The 16,527-nt window shown below is 38.2% G+C and overlaps 1 protein-coding gene across 3 annotated transcripts in view; it reads right to left on the bottom strand.

The window, feature by feature from the left end:
• mical3a (microtubule associated monooxygenase, calponin and LIM domain containing 3a) overlaps positions 1 to 16,527 on the bottom strand; it is a 71,115-nt gene that overhangs the window by 36,593 nt on the left and 17,995 nt on the right. For 2 of the 3 annotated variants that reach the window (XM_088417845.1, XM_088417846.1), the window contains exons 8-21: positions 14,744 to 15,001; positions 14,544 to 14,659; positions 14,067 to 14,193; positions 11,692 to 11,785; positions 11,527 to 11,556; positions 9,262 to 9,409; positions 8,428 to 8,624; positions 8,185 to 8,303; positions 8,036 to 8,101; positions 7,463 to 7,642; positions 6,755 to 6,850; positions 6,468 to 6,551; positions 4,834 to 4,947; positions 658 to 844 (exon numbers count right to left, since the gene is read on the bottom strand). In XM_088417845.1, coding sequence (XP_088273971.1) covers positions 658 to 844; positions 4,834 to 4,947; positions 6,468 to 6,551; positions 6,755 to 6,850; positions 7,463 to 7,642; positions 8,036 to 8,101; positions 8,185 to 8,303; positions 8,428 to 8,624; positions 9,262 to 9,409; positions 11,527 to 11,556; positions 11,692 to 11,785; positions 14,067 to 14,193; positions 14,544 to 14,659; positions 14,744 to 15,001 — 1,816 coding nt within the window. Of the gene's footprint in view, positions 1 to 657; positions 845 to 1,147; positions 1,256 to 3,004; positions 3,098 to 3,471; positions 3,586 to 3,784; positions 3,890 to 4,069; positions 4,184 to 4,412; positions 4,476 to 4,833; positions 4,948 to 6,467; positions 6,552 to 6,754; positions 6,851 to 7,462; positions 7,643 to 8,035; positions 8,102 to 8,184; positions 8,304 to 8,427; positions 8,625 to 9,261; positions 9,410 to 11,526; positions 11,557 to 11,691; positions 11,786 to 14,066; positions 14,194 to 14,543; positions 14,660 to 14,743; positions 15,002 to 16,527 lie in introns of all 3 variants that reach the window. The other variant, XM_088417847.1, reaches the window with a different exon arrangement.

Below are 16,527 nucleotides of genomic sequence, written 5' to 3'. Positions count from 1 at the left end.
ATAACATGCCATTGTTCTAAGATCACATTTATTTGCCAATTTAGGGCACTAAAAAGCAACTTCATTATGCTGACATTTCATTGTACCTGTTGCCAGTGTTTAGCATTAATTAGCCGCTAGCTCTACATATCGGCATGCGAGAGCAGTCAGATTATTTTACAAGCGCAACATTTTGGTTTTTCAGTTGAAGAAAATGACAATATTGACAGGTAAGAAACAAAGACAGTTTGGAAGCATAGCATAGAAAAAAAAAATCATCAATCATCATGACAACCACTGCAGCTGAGGCCTGCATTTTGCTAAAGTAGCTCAGCTGGAGCTGAAAAAAATGAGCCTGTAACAAAAGAGATTCCCCTTTATAGTCGCACACTAGATTATTAATGTTTTGCAGTTCAATAAAGGAAGCAAATTATTTCAAAAGTAATTAAGAGAGAGAATAATAAAAGTTGCATTTTTGTTCACTCATTACCATTATACACAGTATATATTTTAGAGGGATGACAAAAGTTCTGAACCCTAAAACAGAAAACAGAAAATACTAATCTACCTGTTTCTCCTCCCATTTTTTACAATTGACAAAGGAATCAAACAATTGAATCGTTAAACAGGATCGAAAACACAATCAGAAAAATGTTATCAATTCCCATCCCTACTTACCGTCCTCCACATCAAAGGCATAAGAGGACAGTCGGAGTGTGGTGCCACAGTAGTCACACTTGAAGCAGCTGCGATGGAAGAACTTCCCTTCTGCGCTCAGTCTCTCCATCACATACACTCGCTTCCGACAGAAAAAGCAAACGTCGCTGCCTCCGATATTGACGGGGAATTCTTTTCTGAGGGAGCCCTGTGGACAGAAATGGTAACAAATCAGTTATAGGCAAAAGTTACAGCACCAGAGGGAGGTTATATATATGACATCAAGGCTTGAAATCACAGACCAAGCTGCTGCAGAAAAGTGCTGACATCAAGCAAGTAAAATCTCATTATTCATTACAATCCAAAATAGTTACTACCACAGCACAATTACAGTCTGCTGATACTTGTTGAATCCACACTGCTATTATCGCAGCAACCACTGAGCACTACTCCACACTATAGAAAGATCAATGCGGTTACTTGCTCTTGATCGTGGGGACAGCAAGCTTACCAAATCTCTTTTCTCAGGTAATCGTTTGGGCGCTTCCTGCGATTGAAGCTGATTGGCTATCTGCTCAGCCAATGAGCTAACTCCGCCTGTGTACATCTTCACATAATGCTATGAAAAGTATTGCAAGGGAGAAACATGAGAAAGTAATGCAGGAAAATGAATAGAGAACATGAAAAGAGGATGGAAACAAGAAGGGATGAAACACTGAGCATAACAGAAATGGGCACATGCCAGCAAAGGTGTAACTCGGGAGATGTCAACATGCCAAATTAATGATCCCAATAAGTACAATTATTAGTGGTTTAGGCGTGCTGACAACCATATTCAAACAATAATTAATCAAAGTAATGACATATCTAAACAGGATAACTGTGTCCTGGCTGCCTTGGAATGAACTACTTGTAAATAAACAGACTAGAGGTGCAACGATCAATTGACAACTAATAAAATCGTTTTTGATCATATCATTTTATTTAATTAGTTTAAAATTGTTCAAATCATCTGAGTTTCACCTGTCAACAATATTTATTCTCCGATCACTGTCATTCTCCATGAAAACTGATTGTTGGTGGTGAATGAAAATAAAACATTTGCTTTTAGATTGGAAAACAGTAACAACATTTTACCTTCTTTCCAAAATGTTAGAGACCAAAGCGATTTGCTTTCTGCACAATTTCTTGTTGTTGAATAAAGGAATATAAACAACGTTTTATCCAATTCATTGATGGATCAACAAAATAATCGATAGACTATTAAAAATTACTTGCAGCCCTAAAAGGAGGATTAGGTAAAGCAATCATCGTGACAGTGTGGCAATTCAGTTCAACAGATTCACTAGAAACGAGAACAATGATTTGTTATATCTCAAAATGTTTTCATGTGGAATGCTATCTACAGTTAATATCCATAAAGGTGCTACAATCATCTGTTTCTATTACTTGACTGCTTTGAGCATACATTATCCATCGCAGGCGCAACTAGTAAGGTCCAAAACAAACACGAAGTAAACGGGAACAGAAGGATGGTTGTTGGAATTCAAATGAAAAGTGTCTGTACTGCTATAATTCCGACGCAGATAAGTTTATAGTCAAGCAAGAGATTCAAGGTTCCCAGTTCATTAGTTTGTATCCCCCCTCCCCCTCCCCCCAGCTAAAGCCCTCAAGGACAGCTCGCTCACTAGTTAGTGGAACTTCTTTAGAATGATAGTGTGAACTTTTTTTCTGCGACGGATAAGAGGATGATCATTTATCCCTCTCACCCTGATCTCTCCTAAAACTCCTTTCAGAAGAAAAAAAAAATTGTTCTGCGAATAAGATGTCTCAGTTCAGGGACAGCAAGTAACCTGAGGTTTTGGGTTGCTTGAACCCTGACGAGGATGCACAACAAATGCAGGAACAGAGCTGAATGCATCCATGTTGTGCACAGCATTTCTATTGGCAGTACAATGTGTGTGATGGTGCAGAACACATATAAATATGTAATGTATGAATGTTCTTGTCTGGGGTATTTCTAAGCACAGGATGATGCCAGGCTTATTTTAAGGAATAAATGATGAAACTTTAAGGAGTTTCAAGCAATATTTTCATCTTTTCAAGTTAAAACACACAAACACATGCGCACGTTCACACACAAATGCCTGCACCAGGACAGTGCAATTTTAGATGATTGAATAGAGAGGTAAACCCGACTAGAAAATGTTGTAGATTAGTTACAGCATATCAAAATCAGACCAAGGAAACCTTCACAGAAAACATTGTAAAGAAGTGAAACATATATACACTTTTTAATTGCACATTGGGTATAGTGTGTTAGTGTCAATGCACTCAAATTTATTTTTCAAAGCCACAAAACAGCTACCTGTCTGTAGGTGTCGGAAGAAAGAGAAGTATCAAAGGCACTTTGTGCTCGGGCCAGGTGCCATTGTTCCATGAAAAAACTTGATGGTTTTTTCTTAGGCTCCATGACAATTGGGAGAAGATGAAAACATGTTTAAGTAGTGAATTAATGTTTTGTCCTAGACGGGTAGCTTGTATAGAGTGCTCTGCTACTCAGTTGTTTTTTTCTTAATGCTGTGAATCTCAGTCTTATTTCAGTCATGAAATACTGCATTTATTTGCTCAACAGCACAGGAAAAAATAAAATAAAGATCACCCTAAAGTTTTCACAAAAACTATTGAATAGTGACCACCTAAAACCCGTACTGGTATGTTTCCTTATCTACTCAGCAAAAAGGCAATTCTCTCTGAGAAATGGTTCTACAAAATAAGTCAACCTGCATCAATAACATAAAATGATATGCTATCAGTGTCAATAAAAACGTTCACCTTCAGTCCAGTTGACTTGCCCTCCAACTGAGAAGCAAGTTGCTCGGCCCTCTCCTGAATACTAAGCACATATAAGGGCATTGGAGCAGCTGAACACAAAGACTTTGCTGGATTCTGCAGGGGAATACATTAACCAATAACCAAATGTATTGTATGTAACCAATCAAGACATTTAAATTTGTTATGGAATTACAAATGTATTTTGACTTAAAATTCATGTCATTGATTAACATTCAGTTTTCATTGGGTTTATACTTTCACTTTTAATACATGTGGCATTGAGGAATCTCAGTCAACAAGTAAAATAGCTAACCTTTCTACAATATTCAGACGAGGTGAGTGATGAGCTCGGATGCTCAGTAATGCCCCGGGACAAATACCACTGCTCTAAAAAGAAACGGGATGGCTTTTTCTTAGGCTTCAGTGATAAGAAGGTTCATAGGGGGAAAAAAATGAGGATTAGATGTGCAAATATATAGTACGCCATCAGCAACAGAAATGTATTACAACCTTTAAGCATTACCTATTTTGAGTAATTGATATCCTACACTTGAAAACCATGTTTGATAGTCACAGCACAGCCATGCAAAGTGTTCACCTTTGGTGGCTTGTCATTGTTCCCCTTAAACTTGGAGATAAGGCGGTCAGCCCTCTCCTGTATACCAGGTACATGGATTGGTCCTGGATCATTTAGGTGCAAAGGCTTCCACTCCTGCGATGGAAACGCCATCAAAACCTGGCACCAATGGCTTACAAGTCGGCATGCAGTGTTTAATTATTATCTAATTTTATTAATTTTTAATATATTATCAAATAAAATCTTGCCCCAAAGGACTTGGTCACCATATATATATATATATATATATATATATATATATATATATATATATATATATATAACAATGATGATGAAAATTTGAGGGTCTAAACAGTCATTTTACCGCATAATTCACAGGCTTTTCGTAGTACTCAAGATCCTCTTCATCCGGAGGGACACCCAAATTCTTAAAGGTAAACATCATTTGGCTGGGTGAACACTTTTTTGCGGTAAAACAAATAGTCTAACAAATGGAGCTCTGCGTGGTACATCAGTGTACAGCGCGATTGTACTTGATTATTAAGAATCACTTAACACATAGTACATATAAGTATGTTTATGCTGCACCATGATATCATGTTGACAAAACAGAATGCATGTGTGCTCTATTCTAGAATTACACAGGAAAAGTACATAGAGGTCTAATCTATACTAACAAGGGTATTGACAGGTTTAAAGTTTGTAAAGTTAAAGTATATGGGTGTACTGAGGATTTGTGGCAGAAAGGCAAGTAAAATTGACAAAGGCAGCAGAATATGTGTCACCTCAGTGTGAAGAGAGAGCGAAGAAGTGGAGGAGGAGGAAGAAAGGAGCAGAATGGTTTTCTTTGGGCAGCTCCGAGAGCCTGAGTTGGCTGCTTGGTCAGCAACACTTCTGGCCTTGAGGGACGAGGAACAGCAGGTTTAGCGTCAAAGTGATGAGGGCAGTGACGCCTGGATGACTAGATTAGCTATTTGTTTTTTGTTAATACTATTTTGGGATGAATTAAAGTATGTAATAACTCATCAAAAACAAATTATTTCAGTTGATTAAAGGACTTAGAGTGAGTTCCCAAAGTTAATGATTAGTTTCTCCACTTCCATGCAAGCACGCATATGTACACACGCACACATACCAACATCAGTACCAAAATGAAGTGTGAAGAGATTAAAGAAGTAGAAAGTTTAGATGAGGATTTAGACGCATAATAAAAGTTTAAAAAAATCCTTTGCTCTAAACGAATGTAATTGGTGAAGAAAATCTATGTCTTAAAAGCAGCACATTGTAAATAACACGTACACTTATGCTGTGTAGCTTCTTAAAATGTGCTTTTAAAATAATAATACATAGTCTGAAAAACTAACTACAGTATGTTTTTTGGTGAAGTATTTGTAAGCAAGGCAACTGTGTAGCTTTTTGAAATGTGTTTTTAAAATAATACTACATAGTCTTAAAACTAACTTTATTTATTTTTTGATTTATTCATTTTTGGCGCAACATTGGGTGACCCTAAAATTTACAGTCGAGTGTTGTGCAACAAAATACAAATCACTCATTTCCACTATTGTGTCTTTTAAGATTGATGTTCACTGAATTTGTGGCATTGAAATTTGACAATTAAAAATCATTGTGACAAAAAGTAAGGCGCAAATGTGGAGTTTCGGACAGTTTCGGTGAAGCATTGCCATAGTCCAGTTCACAGAAGTCAAACGTCAATCCTCAAGGGCCAATACTGTGCATGGTTTTTATGTTTCTTTTTCTTACACAACTGATTCAGATGATTAGCTTATGAGTAAGCTCTGCAGGACCTTGATAACAATCATAATCGTTTCAGTCGTGTGACTCGGAGAGAGAGGTGGCAATACTGCCCCTCGTGGACTGTTTGACAGCTATGGTCTTATTTGCTCAAGATATTGTTAACTAGTTTTGGAATTGTCACTGAGAAAGGTTGCAAGTTAAAACTGCAATCCCCACTTATTCCAACAGCATAAAGCATACTTTGTATATTTCTTTGTATTTCACGTGATTGAGTGTATTTGAGAAAATGAATATCTAAGTAGTTTGGGAAGGCAGTATTTATTACTGTGTGGCTTCTGATAAACATTCACAGAACAAAATACAAGTGGTGGGTTCAGTACTACAGCATGAACTGAAGTTTGCCTTTTACTAAACTCATTCAGTGGACTGATTTTTTTTAGTTAATTCATAATTTTAACACACTGGTTGCAAATATAGCTTTAGAATATTTCAAGAAAACAATGGAGGAATGCCAGATTAAACTATTAAGAAATTAAAGTACAATGCTTTTTTTCTCCCCCCTCAGTGTCAGGAACGTAGTGAAACTGGACTTTGGGGGATGTATAGGCGTTGGAGGGATAGACAACTACTAGCACTACAGCGCTACCACAACTAATCCTACCTGCTCCCCTCTGTTGGGCAGCGTCTGACACTTGATCTTTTCTTTGTAGCGAATGCTCAGCTGCTCTTGCTGCTCTGTGCGCCTCTGAACCAGAACAGGAGAGGCAGGGGGGAAAGACTCTCACACACTTTATTTTTAACAACACACAGCAGATCACCAATCACTTGGTTTAGTAGTTCTGTGAGTAATTATGAGAGATAATTGCAATGTAACTACAGAGGGATGCTCACAGTGTTAGTTGATAAGTCTAAGGGAGTCTATAGGGAAGGAGATGGGCCACTCGTTACCTTTCTCCAAGCTGGTACAGGTGCAAGGCGCATTGGCTCTAGGGGTTTGGGCGGGGGTGGGTGCAAAATGCAGTCCAGATTGGGCAGAGAGTCCCCCTTTGTGGTTGTGTAAATAAGAGGAATAGTGGTTGGCAATGGTGTAAGAAAGCATGCGAGAACAATCCATGATGGGAGGTAAACAGGGGAGCAAAAGATACAAAGAAATGACAAATGGCTGTATGAATGGAACATCCATTACGTGTAAAAACGGAGAAAACAAAAGTCCTCAGCAGACCACGTTTAAAGAGTGAAACACAATATCATGTACATACAAATTGGGGGACAAAAAAAATACAGCATCAGCCATGCAATACAGCATGTACAATAGGCACAGTCATGCTGTTTCGACGTGTTGTACATGATGTATTCAAATAGAGCACGAGTTGAGAGCAACTCATTTACACTTTGACAATGTTGCCCAGTGTTGGTATAACTCTCTGTCCCCACTAAGTCTCAAAATTGTGTATAGCAGCTCTCTGAGTCTAGCACGGTGAGGTCGCCTACATGGAACCCGAACAATGGTCTGCCTGAGAACTGGCCGTTCTGGACAGCATGTCATTAAGACAACTGCCTATGCTTTCATCGTGAAACTAAAAAGGTAGAGTATCACTGCTTCAGCGACGCATTTGGTGTACAAATTAAAAAACGACAAATTCCACTGTACATTACCTGTCTTTTCAGTCCTGAACCTTGGGCGGGAGCATTTTCCTCAAACTTGGCAAGCAGCTGGGTAGCCATAACTTTGACTTTATTGTTGTTCCCTACTGCAGCAGAGTCTATCTTCTTCTCTGACAACAGAGCAGCGACAGTGGCCTGTCTTTCTTCCCGACCAACCTTGGATGCTTCCTCCTGAGGAATAAATTAACAATTTATGTTGTTTTTGTCATAAAGTACCTAGTACCACTGTTATTTTTTTATGTACGCCCTTAAAAACAAATGAATGGCCCGTTTTTTTTTTCTTTTTTGCACTAACTCATACATGTTGGAGTTACTATAAAGCCCACCACAAAGCACATTTTGTCTCTCGACTTTATCGCCTTTCCACATTTTACTAGATTTGCATGAACATTTGAATGAGAGTAATGTGAAATGTTTATTTTTTTGTTTTTCCCCAGGACACATGTATCCTGTTTGGTTATGTCTTTACTTTGATTAAGTGTTTATACTGCACTAATTTAAATAGTGGACAGTGTGTGATCTCAAAATGAGGGAAAAAAAGCACCAAATCTGTCATGAACTCACATCTTCAGACTGGCTGGTTTTTCTCCTCTTCCCCAAACTGTCAACATCCTTCTCTTTTTTGTCCTGCTGATAAAATATCACATAACCTTTCTTCAGCTGCAACAACATTTTTTTATGTTCAGATATTTACGGTGGGTTCTACTTCTGACCTTGGGGTTACGTTTTCTGGAGATTGCAATGCTCTGTCCAAGCTTGCTAAGGAAGGAGATGGGTGATTTAGTGCTTGCCATAACGGCAGCCTTCTCCTCTGGACTCAGATTTTGATTATCTGATGCAGAAGACAATGAGGATTAAAATGTTGAGAGGCCCGCGCACATACGCACGCGCTCACACAGGATTACAGGTGATAATGTTCTAAATGCTAAACAGTCAGTAAAATCTCTATCACTCACCCCCAGGTGGCACTGTGTCCTTAAACATCTCATAGAACTGGCTGAGGTACATGACCATTGAGAGTTTGTCAGGCTCTACCACGGAAGACATCTCTTTGCCAGTCATGCAGGGTGAGATGCCAAATTCTCGCTCAGCCACGTCAAAACCCAACTGATTGTTTTTTTCCTGGTCTCGCTCATCCAGAGTGTCAAAGTCACTGAGAGTGGTGAAAAGGAAAACATCAATGATGATAAAGGATAATAAGCTATAAACAGACACAGAGAAAGAAACAATGCAGAAATATAAAATTACATCTTCGTCTTATAACAAAATTATTTATTTTTGGGTATGTTCTATGGGTGGAACAGCTCACTGTAAATTTTAATGGGGGAAGATGAATATTGATTTCCATTGATCAAATACATCACAGCACAAATTCCACTTAAAACATCAGAAAATCTAATTACACACTAAATGGACACTGTCAAACCTCTTTCAACATTCTTTCTGAAATGTATACATCTAAAAGCCCCAAATTAAATGTCACTAAGATTTTAGTGATAACTGCCATGCTTCCTTATATAATAGATTATAGATCAGTAATCATGTGCACACATTTGAATGTGATTGAGGAGTGCACCCTTCAAGGAGACAATCACAAGCAATTTATGTCACCTCATTGACAATGATGTACACCAAAATCACAACGTCCAAACCACACAATAAACAGCATATCAACAAACATTAACACAACTGACCAGTTATTCTAAACAAAAATACAACATTTTATTTAGGCAACCTAAACTGGGCAGAATAAATAGCTGGAAGTCTTGTCTTGCAAGTCAGATACTCACATGAGATCTGGTCTGTATTGGTGGATGAGCGCACACAAGGCCAGACCACTCTTCCATGACATGGTAAGGTCTTTGACGCAAACATTTCGGTATCCCTCTGTTTGTCTCTGGCACCAATTGAGAAGTTTACTGGATCGAGCAATGGATTCTGAATGGAGAGGAAGATCAAACATTGCATTAGCTCTTGAAGTAAAAGAAAACAGATCAAACATGGTTGATAGAACCATGAACATTTTTTATGTAGCACTTCACAAACACTACACTGTTCCCTCAGCACTTTGCGCTTCACTTTTTACAGCTTCAGTGCTGCAGAAAGTTACATTCCACTTCTCATTACCCGAGAAAAACAAAGGGACAATGTAGTATATGGAAAAAAAATGTATGACACACCTTTTAATTAAAAAATGGCTTTCTACAACAATAAGGATTTGGGATACAGCACTTTAGTGCCAGCCTTAGATTTTTTTTTTTGTTTAAACTATGCATGCAACTCAGTGGAAATAATTTTGGATGTGCCCTTTCATGTACCAGCATAACTACAAACCATTAGCACACAGGCAAAGGTCTTTAGAGGAAGAGTTGTGCAAGTTTAGTGTAAATGGGTTATACTGCACAAACTAACATGACTAATCACTACCAGATTAATACATGGTACAGAAATAAATTGTCTAAAGCATGCTAGCTCCAGTTACACAGCTCCACTCTTAAACATCTAATTCTGGGGGTATTAACTTTTTTTTTTTTTTTTTTTTTTTTTTTTAGTTACTAGTATATATATGTATATAGTCAACGACATCCCTGCCTAACGTTTTTTTTTTCAGCTTGCGACGTGATCTTTGACATTTTTTCATCCCCTCTTGACGGTATGTTTCCCGCTTTAGGTCAAAAACAACTGTCATGACCCGAAAGGTTGTCTGTATTTGTGTTGTTTTGTCTCCATCTTCAGGCGTTTTTAGGTAATTGCTCTTATTTTCTGGTCCCGTCAAACTGCCTGCGTTGCAACGCGTCACTCAGACGCTGGTCTGCATCACGACTCCCTACGATACTGGTTTGCTATTAGTCGGCGTCACTGTCAAAATGGCGGCACGCTACAGACTGGATCACATCTGACTGCTTAAAATAACTGTATATTGTGCATTTTACTCTTCAATTCAAAATTGAATGGATGATGCCATGGGTCCCATGATTGCTGGTGATGTTAACAAGAGAAGTTGATATATATGGAAACGAAGCAGGAGATAATCAAGAAATATGAAGACTACGCTAAGAAGGCTACCCTCACTAGGGAGTATGGCCATTACAAGCTCATCACATAAAAGTTAAATTAATGTATTTTCTATTTATGTAATTTAATTGTATCCATGTATGTTATAAATAAGTAGCACTTACTATACTATTTTGATTCCATTTTTTTTATATGTATATCCAGTTTTGATGTTTTTACCTGGGGGTTTTACATTCATTAGCAAATTAACATAGGTTTGGATTGCCTGCCATTCAGCTTATTCGCATAAACTTTGCACACAGTTGACTTACTTGGTGAGTGCAAACCAATGAAAAATATGAAGCCTGCTTAGAACCAAGCACATACTAAAACCGACCTGTAACAATACCTACAACAGCCTTAGTTTTTTTTTTTGGGGGGGGGGTTTCGCAAGAAAAAAAGAAATAGCACACAAGTACCAGAATCACTCAAAGTGCTTCTCCAGAAGTTGTTTACGGTATTCACCAGAGAACTCGGCCACGTTTTCTGCCCGATGTATAATGAAATCCCTTGCGTTTGCCCCCTGGTGGTAGGATGACTGAAAGTGCTTGATTTAACATATCTTGTACAGTACTATGTAGCCAGCTTTTTAACACGTTAATATCGTCGATTACCATCTTAAATAATTGTGGCAGCCAATATCACAATCGCGATTAAAATTCAATTAATTGTGGAGCCCTAGTTATCAACCATGTTAGTATTAATACAGTATAAAACAGTCCATCAGGAAATGTAATGAACTATGAGGAGTCAATGTTCACTGCCATAAGTACAACATGGGATGCAAATGAAAAGGTTAAGAGAGAATGCAGAATTCAAGTGCTCTAATTGTGTAAGTTGAATAAACGGTAAGTCAATAACCAAGTTAGTGTGACTGAAAATTATTTCATGTTTCTTCAGATACAAGATTGATAATCTTTGGTCATAGAGTAAGGAACCATGAAATTGTTAAATCTATTAATCCTCCAAGAGCAATACCATGCATTCAAACTTTGTGTTACCTTGCAATTGCTTGTCAAGCAGGCAATTGTCTATGGTGAAAATAGTCCAGCATTAAATAATTACATCGGCATAAATAAATACGTTATTTACCAATTATCAAATTAAATAATGCATTTGGTAGATAAAAGAGCTGTGTGCATGTAAAACAAGGACAAAATACAAACCATTCCTGATCAACTTTGGTGTTGATGAGTTGATCACATTTTCTATTTCAATGCGCATCTCTGCAGACTCTCCTGTGTCTATGAGGTGCCTTACCTGCAAATAATCAGGCACAATCAGGAACATAATCTAATGAAAATGATTTAGCATTACAAATATTTTTTAAGACAATGCACATTTTGACTGACACTGTCAGAAATATATTTAATAAACAAGAAGTATTGATGTAGCTTGAAAGATAAGTCTGTTTGAGGAGCAAGTATGCGCTATTCTTTCAGGTTCAATTTACAGATTTTAAAGGCCTGTTTGCAAGAAATTGACAGAGATCTGAAGGAAGAGTTTATAAAACAAGAAAAATACAACAATACAACAGAAAGGTTGAATGAAGGGCTAAAGCTCTTAAATAATTCTACACTTGGAAAACCAATATTTTCAATTAATACATCTTGCTTTATAACAAACATACAATTAGACTTAGCAAGTCAAACACCAGACCAAAGGTGCCTGCATGTTACCTCCAAAAGAGTGAAACTAAAGGGAGAAACCCCAAGAAACAAGAATCAGAAGAGGCTGCAGACGTAGAATAGCATTACAGATGAATACAACAGTCTGATGAAGTCAAGTCAATGTTCTCTTTAATTTTCAAAGCGTCTGAGCATTCACACAAACTCCCTGAGCGGGCTTTGGACATGCACACAGTGAGTCACCGTGTGCATATCTGATGTCGCTCATAAAGTGACCTATATCACACCAACTCACATTTTGGCATTATTGAGCAGGGGTGGGGTGGGGGGGCTGTGTATATCCAGGGGCCTCGCTGCGGCCCTAGAAAGAGCCACAGCAAAAGTGGGATCATTCATGGCTAGTGCTTTGATGACGCAAGGCAGCTCGGAACTCCAATAATTCATGTGAACAGCATGACCGGATGATATCCAACAAGTTTTAAACATATGTCTGGACTGGTAATGTGCTCCTGGGTACTTATCGCGTCATTTATGAGGGGATAGCTGAGCTGAAAAGCATCGTCCAGGACCAATACGGGAGAACAATGCATCTACGATTGACATGTTTGTAGGAGCCAGCATTTGGAATTATTATTGGTTTTGAACCTTAAAACATTTTAAAATTACAATTTTTGTAATGGCCAAGAGCTAGAAAGTCATTTATTTGTTTGTTGGTTGTTTTGGCAGGGAGAAAGGTGCATGATACTTGCCCTTTAAAAGCCTTGGGGCATGCATCACAGGGGCAGTTGAGATTGATTGCAGATTAAAGCACACGGTTTCTGTACCGTGATGTTTCTTTATTTGAAGTATTTTTTTTTTAAGAGCTGTGGAACTACTGTGTAAATAAATTAATCATTTTATAAAATCAAAGATAGACCTGGTGGAAATTTTTATTTTATTTGAACCTGGGCAAGCATAGGAGTAAGCCAGGTGGCCAGAAGTCTCAACTCCCACAATGTTGCCAAATAAATCACAACTATTTATGTTCGTTTCAAAAATGTTTTTTTTTTTTTTAATATATACATATCTTGAGCAATAAATGTTTTAGACATGACAGTGTACTGTATCACCACTTATCACCATGGCAATAAACCAGCCACAAGTTGCAAAAAAAAAAAAAAAAAAACTCAGCCACTTTCACCGCTTGTTCTATTTGTATATACATACAGTACTCTTACAGCCATTCCATTTAAAAGAAGCGCAATCCTTTTTTACTTTGGCTCAGTGGGTGGATGTGCTGCTCGTTCGTTTTGCAAGGAAAGGGGTTAGCATTTGCGTCTCTTAAATCTGCACTGTTGTTAGCTAGATAACCTGCACGGAGTGTATATGCAGGGAACGTTTCTGTCAGTGCGTTTGACTGGAGGAATAGTGACTGAAACTTATATCATTGGCTGGACACTTGTCACTCGCTGTCACAATGCAAAATGGTACAGAAAACAACATTATTGGTCGAATTAATCAGATAGGATGAGGGCTAATATGTTTGTATTGCATTTTGTTTTATGCGTAGCATAGATTTTGTTGTGTGCGGAGAACCTTGTGCGCAATTGCACACGTGCGCAGTTTAGAGGGCACAGTGAGTCAAGTGGTCACAGGCTTGAAACGATTATTTTAAGGAAGGGTTAGGGTGGCAAATACTAAATGTTTTGTTCCAATGCTTTATAGTTCACTTGAAAAGATGTAAATACAATGAGATGAACTAATGTTGCATTGATCATTTTTTTAACATAACTAGACATTCCCATACTTTTGAACAACCTATTTGCCAGAGTCGACAAAATTGATATGAAGTTCTTTTATTAAATCTCTCTGAGACTGGGATCTATTTTTTTGTCTTTTTTAATGAACAATGGCATTGTGGTTGTCAGGCTCACCTGGCTAGGTTTGAGGAAATTAAGACTAATATTGGGGTAACGCGTAGTGGGATCCACACTGTAGTGGCTGAAGTTCTTGCTGACATTTTCTGGTGTGGTTTGGGGCAGCAGACGATAAATACTCTCCCTGAGGAATAAACAGATGTTTCAAAACAACGACTCCACATTATTACTCATCAAATGCATGGATTATTTCAAGTACATTAAGACCTAAAAATGGATACAGTACATTTTACCACTATAGTAACATTGTTATATACAGTAAGAGTGGACACAGCAACTGAAGAGTCACATTCCATTTAGATCAGACTTATCCGATTGGCAATAAGAAAGGTGTGACTGACCGGTTCAAATCACAAACATACGGGCACATTTCCAAATAAAACCACTCCAAGATTAAAAGGGTGTGTTTGAAGAGGATTGACATGAGAGTATGCACACACGAGTTTGCCTGCATCAGTGTTTCCACACGCTCACCTCTCAGACAGCACTTCTAATGGTTGTTTTCCCTGAGCCCAGCTCTTCACCATCCAGCCTGAATCCATGGCTGCCAGGAAACCTCTGGCAATGCCAGTCCCCATGGGCCAAAAAGGCTGGAGACAGCAACAAACATTTAACTACCAATTATGGCCACCGAACAGCAAATACAAATGAGCACCATTGTAAAGAGCACCCACCTCTAACAGGCTATCTCCCACCAATGCCACCAGCAGTTTGTGGCCATTGCGCTGGCGCACCATGGCGGCACTCTCCGATGCATACATGCAGGTGAAGTCAAACATGGCAACGTCAGGCTGGCCATAGTGGTTTATGGCGAAATCCAGTGTGGGCAGCTGGTGGTTGGTTGAGAAATCGGCTGCCTCACGGGCGTAAGACAAGAGGGCAACCTGATCAACGTTTGCTCTGGAAAGCAGCATCTCTGTATCTGCATAGTCCTACGTGGGCAACAACAAAGGAAATGGTCAATTATGACACTGGAATAACAGCAACTCTTTTATTTCACATGCTCACAAAAGTATAGATTGCATGCCAGATGTCTATTACTGAGGCCCTTCCTGTGCCTTCTTGCCCGGAAGTACCTGTTCCCAGGTTGTTGCCTTCCTAGGGCCTCTCACATCCCTCCTGGTGTTCTGGCCTATCTTCTACAGTAGTACTTTCTCGAACCTCTTGATATTGCATTAATAAACACAGCCTCCTAGCCATGTATGTGACATCCAAGAGGAACAAAGTCTGTCTCATTCCATTCGTTCTTATTATGTTATTATCTGCAGTCATACCAACTGACTGGGCACTTGGATTTTTATGTATCCCCTTCCTTTAGTCCTATAACTATCCACTGAAAGCTTTTACCTATGGGCACATTTGGGCACATTTTGACATTGGATACCTATAAAATATTAATGATATAATAATGCACCTGATATATTCTGAAAGCATTTATTTTCAAGTTCTACATTATATATTCAAAAATGTTCTATGTAAGCACCATTGGTTACATGGCACGCACATCAAGTCTAATTTATGCCAAAATTCACAAACGCTAAATACCTTTTTCTGGTTCAGTGAACAAAATATGAAAAAAAAAAATAACTTGCATAAACTAAAAAGAAAAAAAACAAACAACGAAATGTGTCACAGTTTCATCTTATGCCTATCAGAGTTCAGTTAAATGTGAGGAGATTAAATGCACTTAAGACTTCTGGCACACCTTTAGTTAGCACAGGAATTCAACTATCAAGCAAAGTTATCTTCCGCATAATGTAAATTACAGTCCTCACTGTAACTGTTAATGAACTATCAATAGTCTTACTCTCAAACAATGCTTCAGCTCTCCATACTTTAATGGATATTTGCATTGGAATTCAGCTTTTACTGCTCAAGTGCCTCCGATTGAATGAAAACCATGGCAAGTAGTGACATGATCAGTATGACAGGATTCTTTGCTGCAGAAAAACACTGCAATTCCAATTACGTCAGAATTACCTAGAGTTTGGATCTCAATGTGGATTAAACTATTTCAAAGATCATTAATTACATAGAAAAGAAGGAAACAAATACAGTAAGTGTATGGGAACATTTACAAATTATACCTGAATATCACAGCCCACGTGTTTGATACATAAACACACAACTGCTGATTTGGGACTGACTTGTTTTCATTTAAGGCGAGAAGAGTCATTGCTTTAAATGTTTTTACAAAAAATGACGTTTCCTGTAGTTTTAGGTGTTTGTGCATTTTCACAGCTTCCTTGTCAAAGTATTATGAATTTTCATTCTAAAAAGATTTTAATTTGAATGTTTTTTTTTGAGCAGGTGGTTTGTGGCGAGAACATCAGTGCATATCCATGACACACCTTCAGTAAAGTTTGTACAAGAAAGAAGATGAAGATATGCGGTAAGTGTGCTTGAGTTAAACTTGACAGTTCAGTCCAGGCCACAGTTGGTGTAGTAAGACCATCAG

This window comes from Hippichthys cyanospilos, chromosome 6, assembly GCF_059441005.1.
Source record: "Hippichthys cyanospilos isolate Australia breed blue-spotted pipefish chromosome 6, RoL_Hcya_1.0, whole genome shotgun sequence".
NCBI classification, from domain to species: Eukaryota; Metazoa; Chordata; class Actinopteri; order Syngnathiformes; family Syngnathidae; genus Hippichthys; species Hippichthys cyanospilos.
The sequence above is the reverse complement of the archived record's forward strand: the minus strand, read 5'-3'. Positions and strand labels throughout refer to the sequence as shown.